Below are 16,942 nucleotides of genomic sequence, written 5' to 3' on the forward strand. Positions count from 1 at the left end.
ATCTGCAAAATTACACTAAAGTTTAAAAAACTGAAATTATCAAATTTTGGACGATCCTTGAACAGGTCGCTTCCATCAGGAAAAATCACCAAATCTAAGCCCATAAAATGAATAGTGACATTTCATCAAAATCACTTGATTCTACATTATTATAATTCTGACTTTAATTTTTAATTGCAGAGAAAAACGAGGCCACAGTGAGTAAAATGTGACGGGAGCTAAATCCATCTGAAACTGGTTGAGATATACCAGATCCAGGGAGGTGTCGATGGCTTATTTCATGATACTGTCATTAGCTCCTTCTCAAAAGTAGTGAAACAACATAGGTAAAAAATTTTGCCTGAATTTCCACCATTGTTTAAGAGAAAATCTGGTTTTAGTCAAAGTAAATCTTTATTCTGGTGAGGTCACAACTGTACAAGTTGTACCAGAAAGGTAAAAAACTGATTTTGTTCTATGTGTACATTTCCAAAATGTCTATGTCCTTATGTTTGTAGTAGGAAAAATATAGAATACAGACTATAAAGTAAACGGCATCAATCCAGACGTTCACAAAGGTTTCTTGAAAGGATGTTCTGGCAGAGTCGACACTGAAAGACGTGCTGCAGGGAGCAGCTATGAATAGACAGTCTCAGCTTTCAGGACCACAAACGGCTCATTTTGCAAAATAAATGCTGGGAGCCCCTTTAATGTGTGAACACCTCAGTCCGAGCGAGAATTAGTCTCTCTGTCCAAACACGTCTTGACACTTTAAAATCTCTTTTTCTCCTCGCAGGTCCAGAATGTTCCCGGAACTTTACGGCCCCCAGAGGCGTCGTCAAGACGCCGGGCTTCCCTGAGAAGTACCCCAACAACCTGGACTGCACCTTCATGATCTTCGCCCCAAAGATGTCTGAGATCGTGGTGGAGTTCGACAGCTTCGACATGGAGCCGGACACCACGCCGCCGCCGGGCGCCCTCTGCCGATACGACTGGCTGGAGATCTGGGACGGCTTCCCCGCAGGTGAGGAGAGAGAGAGAGAGAGAGAGAGAGAGAGAGAGAGAGAGAGAGAGTCTGGCTTTGAGTTGGATGAGGAAAATGGAGCAAATGTTGGTCTGAAACGTGGCCTCGAGCTTTATTTCTAAAGGAAATAGTTCGAGTTAAGTCTTAAAGGGAGATGAGAACAAAGCTGGAGTCAACATGCACCAAAATAAGTGATGATACGACTTCAAATTGTTCATGTTTTCACTTGTTTTACCTTCTTACACATTCATCTTTAAGATTGTTATTGTGTAGCACATTTCCTCGAGCAGCAACACTGAAAAAGAAACACTAAAAAGCTGTTTTTTTTGGCGACTAAACTTTAATTTTATGAGCATTTTATGAACTATCAAGCCACTTTCTTTAAGCCTGAGACATACATTCTAATGGCCGACATAAAACTAAATACAACCAGGTCAAAACAAGCTATAAAAGAATGCAACAGGGGTATTTTTGCCTGCTTCATCTTTATTTCTGTAGCATTTTTTGTAGCAAGGAGAAACAACGAGACTGCTTCTCCGCAGGTGAAGGGTAAGAACGGGGATAATGGGATGCAGATGCAGAGGGTAGATATGCGGAGCTGTGGAGCGGCAAGAGAGAAAACAGAAGGATGAGAGGCGCTCGAGGGCGGCTTCCCCCTGCAGATGTTGACAGAAAACAGACAGAGACGTGTGGAGGTGAAGGGGAGGAGGAGGGAGGAGAACAAAGGATGGAGGGCTTCCCCGCAGGTGGGACGAGCTCTGATTGAGCGATGGAGGCGAACGAGGAGAGCGGAGGCGAAAAAAAAAAGAGACACAGACGAGAGGAAGACGTGGGCTGAAGTAGGGGAGCGGAGGAGGAGGGGTTTGTGCTTCCACTTGTTTTATTTTTGGGACACAATGTGTATTGTGCACACATCAGCAACAACAGGAGACATTTGCACTTTTGAAGTAAATGTTCTCCTATAGTTTAAGAACTTTCAGGCCTTCTTAACGAGCTGCGTTAGAGACTCCTTGGCTCTGATTGGTTGTTCTTCTTCGGGGAAATCATGGGCTAGGGTTATGCCATAAGGCGCAATAAAAAGGAGGAAGCGTAACCAGATTTTTTTGACAGATTATATGTTTCATGCACTACCGTCAGGTTCTAGCAAATATGACAAAAAGTAGTTTTTATAGAAGTTACCGCCTGCAGCTTTAAACCAGCCGTGGATAATATTCATTAATGGCTCCGTTGTTACTCAGTTGTGTTCATTTCAGTCCTTTACTTGAGACTTGTCCTCCTGTGCACACATGGAGGGTGGATGTACTGACAGAGACTTCCTCACAGCTTGCTCATTGTTCCCTCACCGACCACATTTTTGGAAAAACTTCTCATCTCTCTGCACACGAATGACGGCGCTGTGTCCTGCTCTTCCCTCTGTTCACACTCCTCCCCTCGTTTGGACAGCGTTTTCTCGGGCTGCCATTGTTGTCCAATTAGCCGTACAGTGTGCGGATAATGGTGAGAGCTACATACCTCGGACGGGGCCCGAGCGGGCTGCCAGGGATGCCCACAATACTCGCTGCTGTGCCCAAAGCGTCGCCTGATTATTGCCAGGGAGGAGACTGGCATGGGAACACGAGGGACACAGAGACTGGCACAGGTAGACAGACAGTGACACACACTTTAAAGCCGTGCCAGCATACATAACATGCCAGGGCTTCTTCTCCAGTCAAACGATCTGTGTGTGCGTTTGTGCATTCAGGTGTCTGTTTGAATCAATGTGTGTGTGTGTGTGTGTGTGTGTGTGAGGCCACAAAGCGCCGTATTCCTGTGTTTGCTCGGTGAACATGTGTGTCGGCACAGATAACAAAGCAGGGTGAAGACCAGGATGTTTTCTTCATCCCATCAAACGCATTCGCAATGTTTAACACGTACATCAAGCGTTCCCATCATGCACTGCTGCTGTTGTTTTGCTTTGAGAGCTGTAAGTAAGTTCTTCAAAAGGATTCTATTTTCTTTGGGGATTCAATCAGACAAACAAACATTTAGATGTCAATATTATTATAATATATTCTTCAAAAAAATAATCTAATAATTTGATTTAGGTTTATTTTTACAGATTTGTCTGCCAAATAAAATCCTAACAATGAAAAATGATGAACCTAATAAATATCCTAAATAGAGAGCTGTTTCTTTGTTGTTGTTTTCTTTACAAGAAACTGGTTCCTTTGTTTGGTTTTTACGGAGCTTTAAAGTAAAAACACAGTAAGTGAACCTGAAGAATTTTCTGTCTCTTAAAAAAGCCTGAAATCTTTACACTCATACGTACGAATCCTGGAAATCTTCCTCTACTTTTATTTCAGATATGACCATTTCCTACATAAATGTAAATGCAGCCATATTGCCTGAAGGACTTTTTCCGTTTTATAGCTGATTGCATTGACAGCAGCGAGACCATTTCACACTATGATGAAGCTGGAATATTTCAACATGTAATCCGTCGCAGATTGTCAACTAGCTGCTTTAAACTGTAACTGATAAACATAATCCACCAGATTACTCAAAACTCAACATTCCAATGTGGGTTTTTTTGTGCATATTTTGTCTCAAATTGCTAGAAAAGTGTAATTTGTGCAACATGTATGACTTCACTCTGGACTGAATGTTCCCTTTCTTGAGTCCTCGAGAGGCTGCAGATAAAGTATCTCCATGAAACAGGAGGCACCACAAAGCCTGGCATTGTTTCTCACGGATAAGGACACGGAGGAAATGGCCAGCAAACTGTGGGCAGGCAGCGACGCAGCGCTGAAGACATGAGGCAGTCTGTCGCTGTGCGCTGTGCGTATAAGAGACGATGATGATGTTACGGTGCAGGGTAGCCCCGGTTTGTGCCTCTCGTGTTGCATCTTAGTCACAGAGCTCAGCATCTCTTTCCCTGAGCGATAAATCCACAGCAGCCCTCAAAAATAAAAAAAACGGTCGGTTGACGACGCAAAGAAGAGAATATCTGTCCCGTGCACAATGGACAGGATTTAACAAACTCTTATAATTGTCTATTTTGATCTGTATCAATATCATCTTCCAGTATTTGTCATGCATATTAAGAAAGGAGATGTCACAATCGTTTTTTTACGGCTCTGAACGGTATCAATTTTGGAAATGAGTCAAAATGTCTTTTATTGTGCAGCTGATGGACTATTTTTGGTCGCGTTTTGTTTTACAGATCCATAATTTACGAGCCAATTATCTCTCTGAAGAAAAAAGAACGGCATTATTTGGCACTTATAGGGAAAATAGAGACAGCTAATTTAATTTGGTACACTTACAATTAATGAAAATATACTAAATACTGACGTGAGTCATTGCAAGCATGTCCACTGAGCATTCACGTGAGATCAGTCTACAGGAAAGCGTACCATTCAACAAATGGAAAATACACTTTCCTATTATAAAATGAACATTCACTTGGGTTTTAATGGAGGCTTTCAGTACATATCTTCTCTATAATTAGTACCTTATTACGTCGTCCTTTTAGGAAATTTCCTAGAAAAGGATTGAGAAATCCCGGACCCTTCCAGTAAAGCAATACGTGTTTGTTTTGAGGATTCTGCAGAAGTGGACGATGTGTTGTAAACTACCTTTGGGGAAAGATTGCTGGAGATTTATCTCTCTGAGAAATGGAGGCTTTGCTCTGTGACTCGAATGTAAAGACAGAAAAATATGTGAGAGGGAGAAGCTATAGGAGCAAATATTTGGAAGTCTGGTCGACTTCTTTCTTTAGCCATGAGGGTATTCAGAGTTCTCTTACTTAATATTAGCAGAATTTGAAGTATTGAAGTCTGCACCTGACGTGATATTATACAGTATATCCAGTTTATTTATAGTGTTGGGATAATAAGTGTCAATGCAATACGTGGTGGAGATGAGTGTTTCTGCTATCTCACCTTTATTCCTGTCACATCACTCATGAGAGGTGGGAGATTGGAGCTGACAGGAGATCAGCTGCTCTTTGTGTTTGTCTGAGGACTCCTAACAACAAAGCAGATTAAACAAACTGACTCCACGTTTTGGGGGCTTTTCAATCTAAATTTAGTTTGAGGGCAGCAAAGGACAGAGTGAATAATAAAAGCACTCTGCAGTTGATGAGTGATGAAGCTGACGTTCTCCTTCTGGTCTCTCCTCTTCCTCTCCCTTTCTCTTCTCTTATTTTCCTTTTCTCCTCCCTCATTTCCTCCCTCCTTTCCACTTGAATCCTCCCCTCTCCATCCTTCCTCTCCCTCCCCCCCTCCCTTCAGTGGGTCCCCACATTGGCCGGTACTGTGGCCAGACGTCCCCGGGCCGTGTGGTCTCCTACACCGGCATCCTGTCCATGACCATCACCACCGACAACGCCATCACCAGAGAGGGATTCGCCGCCAACTACACCATCCGCGAGAGGAACCTCCCCCCGGGACACGAAGACGAGGGTGAGCAGCTGGAGTAGTGATGGGCAATTGAGGGGTGAGGGGTGGGGGGGTGATGTGGAGGGTAGACATGTGATCTGGCATTCGGGAGGACCAGGGTTCATTTGCTGGATGTTTCTGTGTCTCTTTTGTCTTTTACTGGATCCTTTAGCAAGAAGCTGAACCTCTCTCAGCTACAGGCGCTGGTCTGCATGTGAACTCTGACCTCCATGTTACACGGAAAGCAAGCAGAGTTTTATAGCATGCAGTAAAGAAAAAATGTGACTTTTTCTTGTAAACAGCTGTGACCTGAGTTTGTTGTTTAAGGGGAAGAAATAGACAGGATGGCCCTCCATCAATAATCCATCAAAAATAAATCAACATAAGACCTAGAAATACAAGGCACATGATTAAGATAATAGCAATCATAAGTACTAATAATTTAACAGGAAGTGAATACTTATCTAAATATTTATACCCCTACATATATACAGTATATATACACACACGTATAGCATACCCATACATATACCTTCCCACATATACACACATATGAATAAGAAAAAATACAAAATAATAAATACAAAATATATGTATATATATAATAACAAAATAAAAAATAAAGTGAAAAAATGAAATAAATGGAAATAAAATAAATAAAGAAGTATTTCACAAGTCAAATGGTAGTAAAGATTCTCGTATCACCTCACAACCACCCAGATTTATCTTTAGACCCCTTGGGGGGTCCTGAACCTCAGGTTGGAGATCACGGCTCTGAACTATTCTAGACTCTGTTGAAACACGTTTTCTGGCTGACAGGAGGTTTCGGGTTTCTGCACATGGCAGTCCAATAAATGTAAGAAAATATAGAAAAAGGAAGGCGAATCAATCGTGTCAATCGTATCTCAATATTTCTTCTGCACCTTCATAACGTGATCCTGACACGAGTAAACCCGCCCATCTGGTGTTCTGATTCAGGATCTGAATTTAACCACACAATAAGTTTAATCTTATTTCATAGCTGTAACTTTTAATTTAAAATGTGATAAAAAGCAGCTTATATTTCCATCAGTTTGACCCACTTTAACTTCTTCTGTGGAACAATGAATTAGGCCGATTTCACACATCAGGACTTTATCCCGAGATGAAGAGTTTCTCATGCTCGGCTACAGATGGAGTTCTTTGTTGCGTTGAGTCCACGTGTTCTTTTAAAGAGACGCTTTTCTGCACCAGTCGACCCTGTGGAGAGTGCAGTTATGTCGGGCCCGTATGGTTCCTGCACTCTTGTAACCTCGACCCCTGCAGTCACCCGTTTAGGAATGTGAGTGCGAGTAGAGAGGTGAGGTTACGTAAGGTCCCGTGGGGGATAACACGGACACTTTGGGGAGAAATTAACGTAAAATTCCACATTTTACTGCTCTAAATTGAAAATTAATGACTTAAACAGAAAATACAAACACATTCAACTGACTTTGAGTCATGGTTATCCTTTCGTCGTCAATTAAGCTTTATATTTATGTTCCTCGTGTAAAATAGCAAAATTCTCAATGAGTTGCGGCAATAAATGTATGATAGAACATGTGGTTGATGTTGGGCTGTATGCATCACGTGTGTGTGCGTGTGTGTGTGTGTGTGTGTGTGTGTGTGTGTGTGTGTGTGTGTGTGTGTGTGTGTGTGTGTGTGTGTGTGTGTGTGTGTGTGTGTGTGTGTGTGACATCCGCTGTTAATGGTGGGCTTTAATGACAAGTTACATGGATGGAGTCTATATTTATCAAACGTGTCTGTACTGTATGTGTGTGTGTGTGTGTGTGTGTGAGAGATAAATCTGTCCCTCTAGTCATAACTGGGATGACGGAGAGCATCACTGGTGTTAAACAAAGCTTTAATTGTCTTAGCTTAAGTAACACACACACACTCAATTACTTTGCCTACAGAGCTCAGCAGATTGAATTAAATCTTCTCGCCACATTGTCCTTTCAACCAAGTGATTGTACTTGTGGACGACTCGATTTCCACACATTGAGTCAGCAGTTGAAATAGTTCAGCTGGCAAAAATGGATAAGTTGTCTAAAAGTCCTGGTTAAATGGGTGAGATTTCCAGATATGAACACTCCGAGTGGTCGTAGGCCTACAGGCCTGGAGGCAAAAGACACGTTTTTTGCTTTAACTTATTATTCTGAAGTACATTTTTACTGCACAATTTAATGACTATAGGATGACACCATGTGCTTGCACTGTGCAATCCTGTCTGCCCCCAAGGTTTCCATCTCCCTGGAAAATGAAAGGCTCAGCCGCCGCTGCAGAATGCATATAACGGACACACTGTGGTGTTTTACTCTGCCTTCATCACAGCACTGAGATCAGGGTTTGGGATTGTTCCCGCTGTTTGCGTTTGGACAGAAGCCTACGGTAGCCACGTGGCTCGTGCTAGCAGCCAAAAAAATGAGGAAGCCAGGACCATCAGAAACAAACATCTACGTATCTTTCTGGCACAAACTGTGTTCGATAGCGTTCATTTTGCTATGCTAGCTAATCCTCACACTAGAAGCCAGAAACAAATGTCTCTGATTAATTGTCCTTTTCATAATCTAAACATAGAACAAGTTTACTTGTAGCTGTTCTTTTATATCCGATCTGCTTGTCTTTGCGACAGCGGCACCAAAACAATAATACCACTTGGAAACGTAATTAAACACATTTTGAACATCACAAAAAAGGTTTTTAACCACTGCTATAAACCACCTTTTATCTCCTATTAAATGTAAAATTCCTCCTCTTGAGAATTTCAGAAGGAACTTCCATTGAAGCAGGACCTTACAGCCTCTGAGGATTCAGACTGTGACGTCCTGCAGTGAATTAACGGTTGTCTCTCGCTCCGTCCCGGCCATCACCTTCAGAAATGGCCTCCAGCCGGTCCTTTGATCAGCTTTACGATCGATGAGGAGGGGGTGTCATTTTACGTCCTTTCGTTCTTTCTGTGATGGAGAGGTGGAGAGACTGGTCCCTCGTGCCCACTGTGATGGAGACACTGAGGGATGTCTCGTGAATACAAATAAGAAAAGAGCAAAAGAGAAGTTTTTGGATCGAAGGCTGAGGCGGGAAGAAAAACAGAAAAGTGAGAGAATTTCTTGTTAAAGCGATGTATCGGCTGGCTGAAATCCAGCGGTGTTTCACGTCCTCGTTGTCTCGCTCCAGTTTCAGAACATTTTCTGGCAAGAGAAGGGAGGAAGCGCTGAATTGGATGATTTAGGCCTGAAATTTCTTAAGATAACAAATATAGATGATGAGTGTCTCTGCAGTCTTTTGGTGATGTCGCAAGAAAGCTTTCTCCCTCAGTTTATTTGTGGAACTTGGAATGATGTAAGTGTGTTTGTGTCTGTCTGGTAGACCTTGTGTCTGCAGACAGGCCTCCCACACACATAAATACTCACGTTTCCTTTTGTCCATCCCCCCCTCCCTCTACCGCCCCTGTGGTCCCCTGCCTTTACAGAGTGGACACAGAGACACTGACATGTAGTTTAAGTTTGTCCAAATGCTGTTTATGAAACAGTTTCGTCAGCCTAAAGGATTGTCTCGGTCTGCGGAGGAGTGCGTCGTCCTTTAGTTTGAGAGTGATGAAATGAAAATCCTCTAAATTAGAGCTGAAATCCACACATTACATCATCTGCAGAATGCGCCTGTGTGGGTTTCTGTGTATTGTATGAGAGCATATACATACAGAGGAAAAACATTATGTCCAAGCTGAAATGATTCGGCGATCCGCAGGAAATTAATTCACAACAATTTGGATAATCGGATAATCCTTCAAAGTAGAAATAAAACATTCTCATGTGAAGATTTGCTGCTTTTGTTCTGTTTTACATCATTTTAAATTGATTTATTTAGTGTTGGTGAAAAAAACAGGCTGAACAGCAGCTGTGATGGTTTTTTAACTACTTTTTAAAATGTTGTGGATTAAATAATTCATGGTTTTAATGAGAGAACGAATAATACATTACATTATTATGAATATAATGATAATCTGCATTATCAGGACAGAATAGTGGTTTGAGAAAAGCTGTGAGTTTAGCTGTAAAGTTATTCTTGATGGGGTTATTAGCGATTTATTTGTTATATTGACTCTTTACTCCGGCACATTGGATTTGAAACAATAACCATGAGGTTAAAGTGCTGACTTCAGCTGTTTACATCCATATACTGTTGTTATATTATCAGCCCATCGTGGCCTTTCCTGCAACAAAACATGTTTTTAAGATTAAAACGTAATTTGGTGACAAATTATCAGTTTTCAGCTGCAAATATCTGCACGCAGTGTAAAGCCCCTTTCCCACCTATTCTCCTTATCAAACATAAAAATACAACTGTACACCTTCTGAATTTAAGTTTCTCTCCCTCAAACTTCATTCAAACGCGACAGAAACACTTCTCTTAGCTGCTTCTCTGCCGGCGAAGCAAAACCATTCAATTAGCAAAATAAAATGACGAAACCACCAAAAAAAACCTTTCTTTTAACCCATCGTTCCACGTCAGAAGCTATTGGTTTGTAAAAAGTGATAAAAAAAGAACATTTAGAACTCTTGTTAATGGAGTTTGTCTTGTCTTTGGCAGACTTCGCTTGCATGGAGCCGTTGGGAATGGAGTCGGGGGAAATTTCCTCAGAGCAGATCAGCGCCTCGTCCCAGTACAACTCCAACTGGTCCCCCGAACGCTCGCGTCTGAACTACCAGGAGAACGGCTGGACGCCCTCAGACGACACCGTCCGGGAGTGGGTACAGGTCAGTCATGTTTGTTTGTTTTTTCTTTGTGGAGGACTCTTGGAATTCTTGTGACTGAAATTGTGTCACACTGGTCCTCATTTTAGAGTCTGATCTCAAAATGTTTGCGTTTGCTCATTCATGGAGAAACGGCGTTCCTCGGTTTGAACTCCACTGTACCGCTGAGATCTTGCTCACATCTGGTCTGAATATTGTTCACTCATTTGTACCACTTTCTCTGCACGTTAGAGGGACACGGACTGGTGGAAAAAAAACAAGACGACATGCATTATTTATTCTAATCGGCCTCTCCAGCACAGTCGACTTCTCCTGTCTTCGTTGTGAAATCTGACGTATAGCAGCCTGAAGTCACTGAATGTGGAAACAGAGCAGACCAGTGTTTCATTTCTTTAAAAAAATGTTTCCTGCATTCATGAACAAACATGCAGAAGAGTGCAGTCCATCACGTTCAGCGATAAAACATCTACAGGAACCAGAATCTGATTTGTTTGGATTCCTCTTTAATTTAGAGTCCTGGCTCTCTGACTTATTATTGACCTTTGTAAACAACAAGCATGTACTCTTCCTAATATGGTTTAGACCGAATACAACCAACCCTAGGTGAGACAGATGGAACCTGTAAGGTGCGGCTGGAGTTCCGGACTGTCCCATTGTCCAGGGCAGGAACTCATAGAGGAAGACTCACAATGGCCCTCGTAGTAAGAACAGACCCTCACTTCTTTCCTGTGGAGGTTATGACAGGAAGTAGGCAGGAAGACGGCATCGGCGCTGGACTATTAGTATAGTGGCTCTCTATTGTCTGTCTGGGGACTTCTTTTAGCTACCGGGCCGCAGCCGAGCCCTCCGGGATGTCATGATATGAAGCTTAGAGGTTGATGGGTTTATAGGTGGACAGAGCCTGAATCCAATACGCTTAAAATATGTAGCTTATTTACATCGGGTTCATTTTGACACCAACTTACAGAAAGCTGAAATATCCCTGCCAATAATTTGTATTGTAAATCAACACAATTTCATTTTGGTTTGATCCCTTTTTCATGCACTAGACGGGCTTTTTAAATACCTTTACTGGCAGCTTAGACCAATCAAACATTGCTTACTAAATTAACCATTGACATGTTCTAGTCCACCTTTGAGTCCTTACTGTACCAATGTTGGAACAAACACTCCTTCTGTATGCAAATCTAATTTTACTAATTTTCCCGTTCTGAGGCCTGGAATGAAAACAAACCAGGTCTTTGGATACTTTTGAAGTAAAGTAAAGTGACCACACACATCCCCATTTCTGCAGAGGTGAAACACCTTGTAGAGTTTGCTGAGCTTGGATTTGCCTCCTCAGCAACACTGGGCCTCCCTGCCGCTGGCCTCCGACCAGCTCTCAGTGTTTCCTCACTCGGACTCACTTACACTGTAGATACTGAAGCAGGGGACGACACTCCTCATTCAGATCGGCAGTCATGAGATTTGCACCGGCAACTCGTCAGTCATTACATTACAGTCATTTAGCAGACGCTTTTATCCAAAGCAACTTACAATTCAGAATCTATAATATTTCTACACTGTAGGCACAGCTACGGGAGCAATTTTGGGGTTAAGTGTCTTGCTCAAGGACACATCGACATGCGACTAGCGGAGCCGGGGTTCGAACCTCCGACCCTCTGATTGAAAGACGGCCCTGCTATCCACTTAGCCACAATCGCCCACCCAGTCACACGCTCCCTCTCGTCACGCCCCGGCTAGAAGCCATACCGGGTCCAGTTTGCGTGTGTGTGTGTGTGTGTGTGGACAGATTTCTATATATGTGTGTGTGTGTGTGTGTTCTTCTGTTGTTCAAGTAAAGCTTTGTCGGCAGTCCCTCCTGGAGAAACAGCAGACCGTCCCCCTGCCACAGTGATTTATAGCCTCAGAACCGGTGCTGTTGCTCCCCCCCACCCTCCCGACTCGGTGAGGCGTTTGAGTTATGACTGGTGGTTTTTGTGAAGAGAATTTTCCATTTGATTTGATTAAGTGTGGTGCGGGGCCAACTCCACACAGCAGGGTTTGCCTTACGGCTTTCCATTCATCTTGCTTGAGAAGAAAATTATGACGTTGTTAATTCTTGCATGCCCGCCTCCTCCCCTGCAAACACCTCTATTATTCATTCAACGGCATTTATATTTTATTGATACTATTTTCAGGTTACTATTCATAATGTTTCCCGGTGGCAGCAGACAGTGAGATCATTATCTAGCTTTTGTTATATATATCTGCAATCATATTACGCACTGTAGTGACTCGTTTCATGCACGCTGGAATGTCTGCAGTAATATGGAAAGCCTCCATAGCTGTAAACCACATTTTAAAGGTTGACAGAGGAATTAACTGTAACGCTAAAGTAGGGCTGGTATCCTCTTCGATTTTAGATTTTGGATATCGTAATATGGCAGAAGTTTATTCTTTTCCTTGTTTGGAAGCCTGAATTACAATAATGTAAGTAATAGACTATACTAGCCTTTTTGCCTTTACCCACTTAGTCTTAGTCTTAGAATTTAATTTTAATTTTGTGTTGATGTTGGCGGCCCCTGTGGACAAAAGCGGTATTGTTTCCGAGCGCCAGAGTCCCTTTAGAAAACCTCTAATTTTTACTGCAGCAGAGTCTGACAGTCTTTGCTCGCTCAATCCTGGTTCTGGACCGGCAGAGCGGCGAGGACGAAGCTTTGTTCCTGGCCGGAGCGCCGTAGTCCAGGTCGTATGAGGCAGGGCTGGAGGCACAGCTGGAGTTTGAGCTGAAGGATTTTTTCGGGAGAGCCTGCAATCAGAAAACAGTTTCGGCTATTGTCGCGGGGAATCGGACCTGATGACAATTAAGCACTAAGAATAATATATAGAAATAGCTAAACTTCTCGCTGATGGTTTCGTTTGCTTATGTAGGTCATATAGAGGCATCACAAATGGAAACTGTTTCATAACCAGTACCTTCACTAACTATAAAAAGGACTCCATCTTAAACATACACAAGTACAATGACTTGTGTACGTTTACTTTTAAAAATGCTCCACAAATCTGATCAGATACAAAAATGACAAAGTTGCATTCAAGCCTTGTTTGAACGAATGTGGCTCCAAAATGGCCAGATAGGTGCATCTTTACAAGTGAATTGACTTTATTGGATATCATGATGTAAGCCCAGGAAAGGCTTCCTTCCCCTCCTGCCTTCAGGTATTTATAGACGCCCTGCCGTTTGTCTTCAGGATCTGTCTGACGCCACAGGAAGAGCTCAGCTACGTGCATCTGGAGAACACATTTGGGCCTCGTGTGAGCGGGGTTTGTTGTCGTAGCCGGAGCAAGAGGGGGGAAACTGAAAGACAAAAGATCCCCCAGAGAGCGTTAAAGGGTCTCGTTATCCCCTAGTAAACCTCTGGAGGAATGCCTCAGATAACTTCCAAACCCAGGAAATGTCAATAACACAAATCAGACTAACATGGAGACGTAGGCCTTGTCTGAGGTTTTGTTTTAGCACTTTGGTGGCAGTGGTGAAAGAAGTCAAGTGTCTTTGCGTTGTGCGAGTCATACATTCAATTTATTACGCAACGAGCGAGTAGAGACAAAAAAGAGTGATGAAATGAGAGTTATGTCATTCATCAAAGAACATAAAGCCCCAGAACCAAGTAGATCTAATTAGTCTGATGTTCATTCTGGATAGAAACCTCGAGGCCACTAAGAGAAAGTATTTCAGAAATGAGAACGAAATTACTTCTTTTTCATCAATGCCAAGGAGTCATTTAGAAAGTTTCTAATGAGGCTTTATGGGCCCAGTGCTTCTCAAAGTCACTCAGCAGACACAACTATGTCAAAGTTCCAAACAAAAACAATGCTATGTGATTTCCCTGCAACTTTTAGCAGCTCTCTAATTAGCTGTGTTTTCATGTATTTTTTAGGAGACAGGGTTGTCTAATTAGTTTGTTGCAGGGGGATGAAAGCCTCAATGCTGCAAAAAGGAAGTATTTCTGAAATCAGAAGAAGACGTCCTACTTTCTGATTAATAGAAAGGTGTAATTTTGAATCTCAGCAATGAACTTTAATAGTTAAGATGTAAAAGTCATTCAAAAGATACATGAACCCTGATTCAGTCTGCCATTGTGCTTACTGATGGCTGTTTCTGCTAGTTGGAGAAATAACAAACAGTGCTCATAGTGCAGAGGATTAAGAACCTGGATGTCATCTTCCAATATAGTTACTTCAACTCAGCCATGAAAAATAGCAACATAGAAATGGAAAAGACCAAGTTGTTGGAAGTCGAGTTACAGAAATAATACCTCACGACATGTTTTTTGATCAGGTTTCAAGCACCTAGCTAGGTGTCAACTAAAAATGGCGATGACGTCGCTCTGTACTGATTGGTAATGGCAAAATAAAAGAAATAAAACCTTCTTCCCAACAAGAAACCTGCTAACATGAACACAATGACATGTCGAATGAATGAAATAAAACGGCAAACAAGTCTCAGGCTAATATAAATCCTGTAAGGTTGTTTCTTTAGTGAGCACCAAAGCAGACCGGAGCATTTTAAAATGTTAAAGAAAAATGTGTGCATGTGGTGAAAACTTGCATCCCCAGAGCGCAGGACTTCCTTAAGTAACCACTGAAACCTCAGATGAGAATTGATTAATTGGGGCTCTTTCTTTTACTATCACTGCGAAGGCAGAGTCCTGTTTTGGCAGGAAGTAGCAACGTTTTTTATTTATTTTATTTTCAATCTCATTTCACAACACTTGACTGAATTATGTCCCCCTTCCTGCAGTTTGTTCTCTTCATTAAAAAAAAGCTCTAAATGTGACTGTTTGCTGTGGCATTAGTGTAGGCACTGCCAAGTGTTGAGTAATTAGAAGATGGAAGAGCAATTAGCTTCATTTGATAGAGAATGAACGGAGAACGGAGCTTTGACCGACCGCTTCAGAAAACATGTACAGCGGTAACGGCTGGCCAGTGGATTACTGTGAGAGTCTTTTCCTGTTTAAACTGGGGAAACATCATCAGCTCTCAAAATAATGTTTTCTCTAAAAAGCCTTTAAAATGAATCAAACTAAGATAGAAACTCTTCGGTTAAACTGCTCAAAACTCGTGTCCACATCAAGGACATGACTTGTGATTCATAGCATCGTTTTAAGAGGTCACAAGCCAAAATGACTAGAAGCCACTTTACTGAACTTTGTATCTGTTGATGCTTCTCTGAACAAACACAAATCTAGTAGCTTGTTTATCTCATCTCACAACAAAAACTTACTATACGCTGTGTATTTGTTACATACAGTGCGTGTTGCGTTCGGGGGACGCAATCTCGTGGGAATTTAAATTAGGAGGCAGCTGGGAACGTCAGGCGAGCGATCCCACGAAACACGGTTTCCCAGGGGTCTCCCTGTCAGTCAGTCGCGGAGCCCACACAAACCCACGGGACGCTATTTTCTTCTTCTTCTCATGAAAATAAAGCAACAGTGGGAGAAGTTAAATAATGGCCTCTGGTCCCTTACCATGTACAGCGTCACAGCGGTAGCGTCTTTATGGTAATATATAATTACACGCCATATATTACAGGCATCCCACATACTGGAGCGCAGTGTATTTTTGGTATGCAACTGATCATTTCCAAACTCAACAAACAGGCCATTTTTTTTGGTTGCATTGGAATGAAGTCAAATGGAGTGTCACCTTAATTATTACACAAAAAAGCGGATTAAACTTAATGCAGTTTGGAAGAAGTTAATGTGATAACTGTACATGGAGCTACATAAAGTCCTGGCAGAGGATACTTAATTTGAGATATTTAAGCGTTTGTGGACAGAATATATGTGATTTAAAACGAGCACTGTACGGCTTCCTGTTATCACTACTGCTCTCTTTGATGATAACTATCTTTTTATTAATCTTTTCTTTTATTATCTTTAACAGTCTTGTTTCTGGACGGTTCTTTGCTGCAGTGAGATAAAAATAACTCGGCCATCTGAACAAGCCTTTTTTTTATTTTATCTGTTATTTAGCCCTAAGATCATAATTTCATGAGGAAACTGGGGGAAGTATATCCACGAGATGAGATAATGTCACTGTAGTTTCACTTGGAGTTACTTATCTTAAGAATGGCTTTGAACTGCTGGTGAAATATATGCTTATGCATAAGTTTATTCAATTAAAAAAGTTACACTTTTTTACTCCTTTGTCAGATTCTTAAAACCAAAAAGAAAATTCAAACACACATTTTATAAGTTTGAATTTTTAGGATGTCTGGTGAGTTGTTTTAACTCAATCACAGACACAGCGTTTAGTCAGTTACGTTCAAAATTAGGAAGTTCCCCTCAGCCACAAGAGAGATGTTGTTTAGCTATTTCAAGCTTTAACAGTTAATCGCCTTGTTTTAGCAGAAAACCGTCATCACCTGTACAGTTTCTAGGACTTAAACACAAGAAAACCCAAATGTCAGTTGGAGGTTGAGTGAAGTTACCAGCTGTGCTTCATTCTAAAATGAGATATTTACTGTTTGAATATAGAATATAGAATATAGTATTTAAGATGATAATCCTTAAACCTGCATTAATAAAACTATGCGTTGGATAATCTCCATATGTACTTTATGTCTGTAGGCTTCACTGATTTGTAAACAGAATGAATACAGGACAAGCTAATAACTAGCAACCGAGTTTAACATTAGTTTGTTCTGGTTCCTTTGTGTGTTTCTTTTTGCCTAACTTTTGTATTTTGACCATATTATGAGC

At 41.7% G+C, this 16,942-nt stretch overlaps 1 protein-coding gene across 1 annotated transcript in view; it reads left to right on the plus strand.

The window, feature by feature from the left end:
• Nucleotides 1-16,942, plus strand: part of LOC142956629 (neuropilin-1a-like) — a 68,162-nt gene that overhangs the window by 28,546 nt on the left and 22,674 nt on the right. Inside the window, exons 4-6 of the mRNA XM_076098294.1 lie at nt 776-1,003; nt 5,278-5,448; nt 10,033-10,199. Of these exons, the coding sequence (XP_075954409.1) occupies nt 776-1,003; nt 5,278-5,448; nt 10,033-10,199 (566 nt within the window). The remainder of the gene's footprint in view (nt 1-775; nt 1,004-5,277; nt 5,449-10,032; nt 10,200-16,942) is intronic.

The sequence above is a fragment of the Anarhichas minor genome, unplaced genomic scaffold, assembly GCF_050575085.1.
Source record: "Anarhichas minor isolate MPS153535 unplaced genomic scaffold, ASM5057508v1 ptg000024l, whole genome shotgun sequence".
Taxonomy (NCBI): Eukaryota; Metazoa; Chordata; class Actinopteri; order Perciformes; family Anarhichadidae; genus Anarhichas; species Anarhichas minor.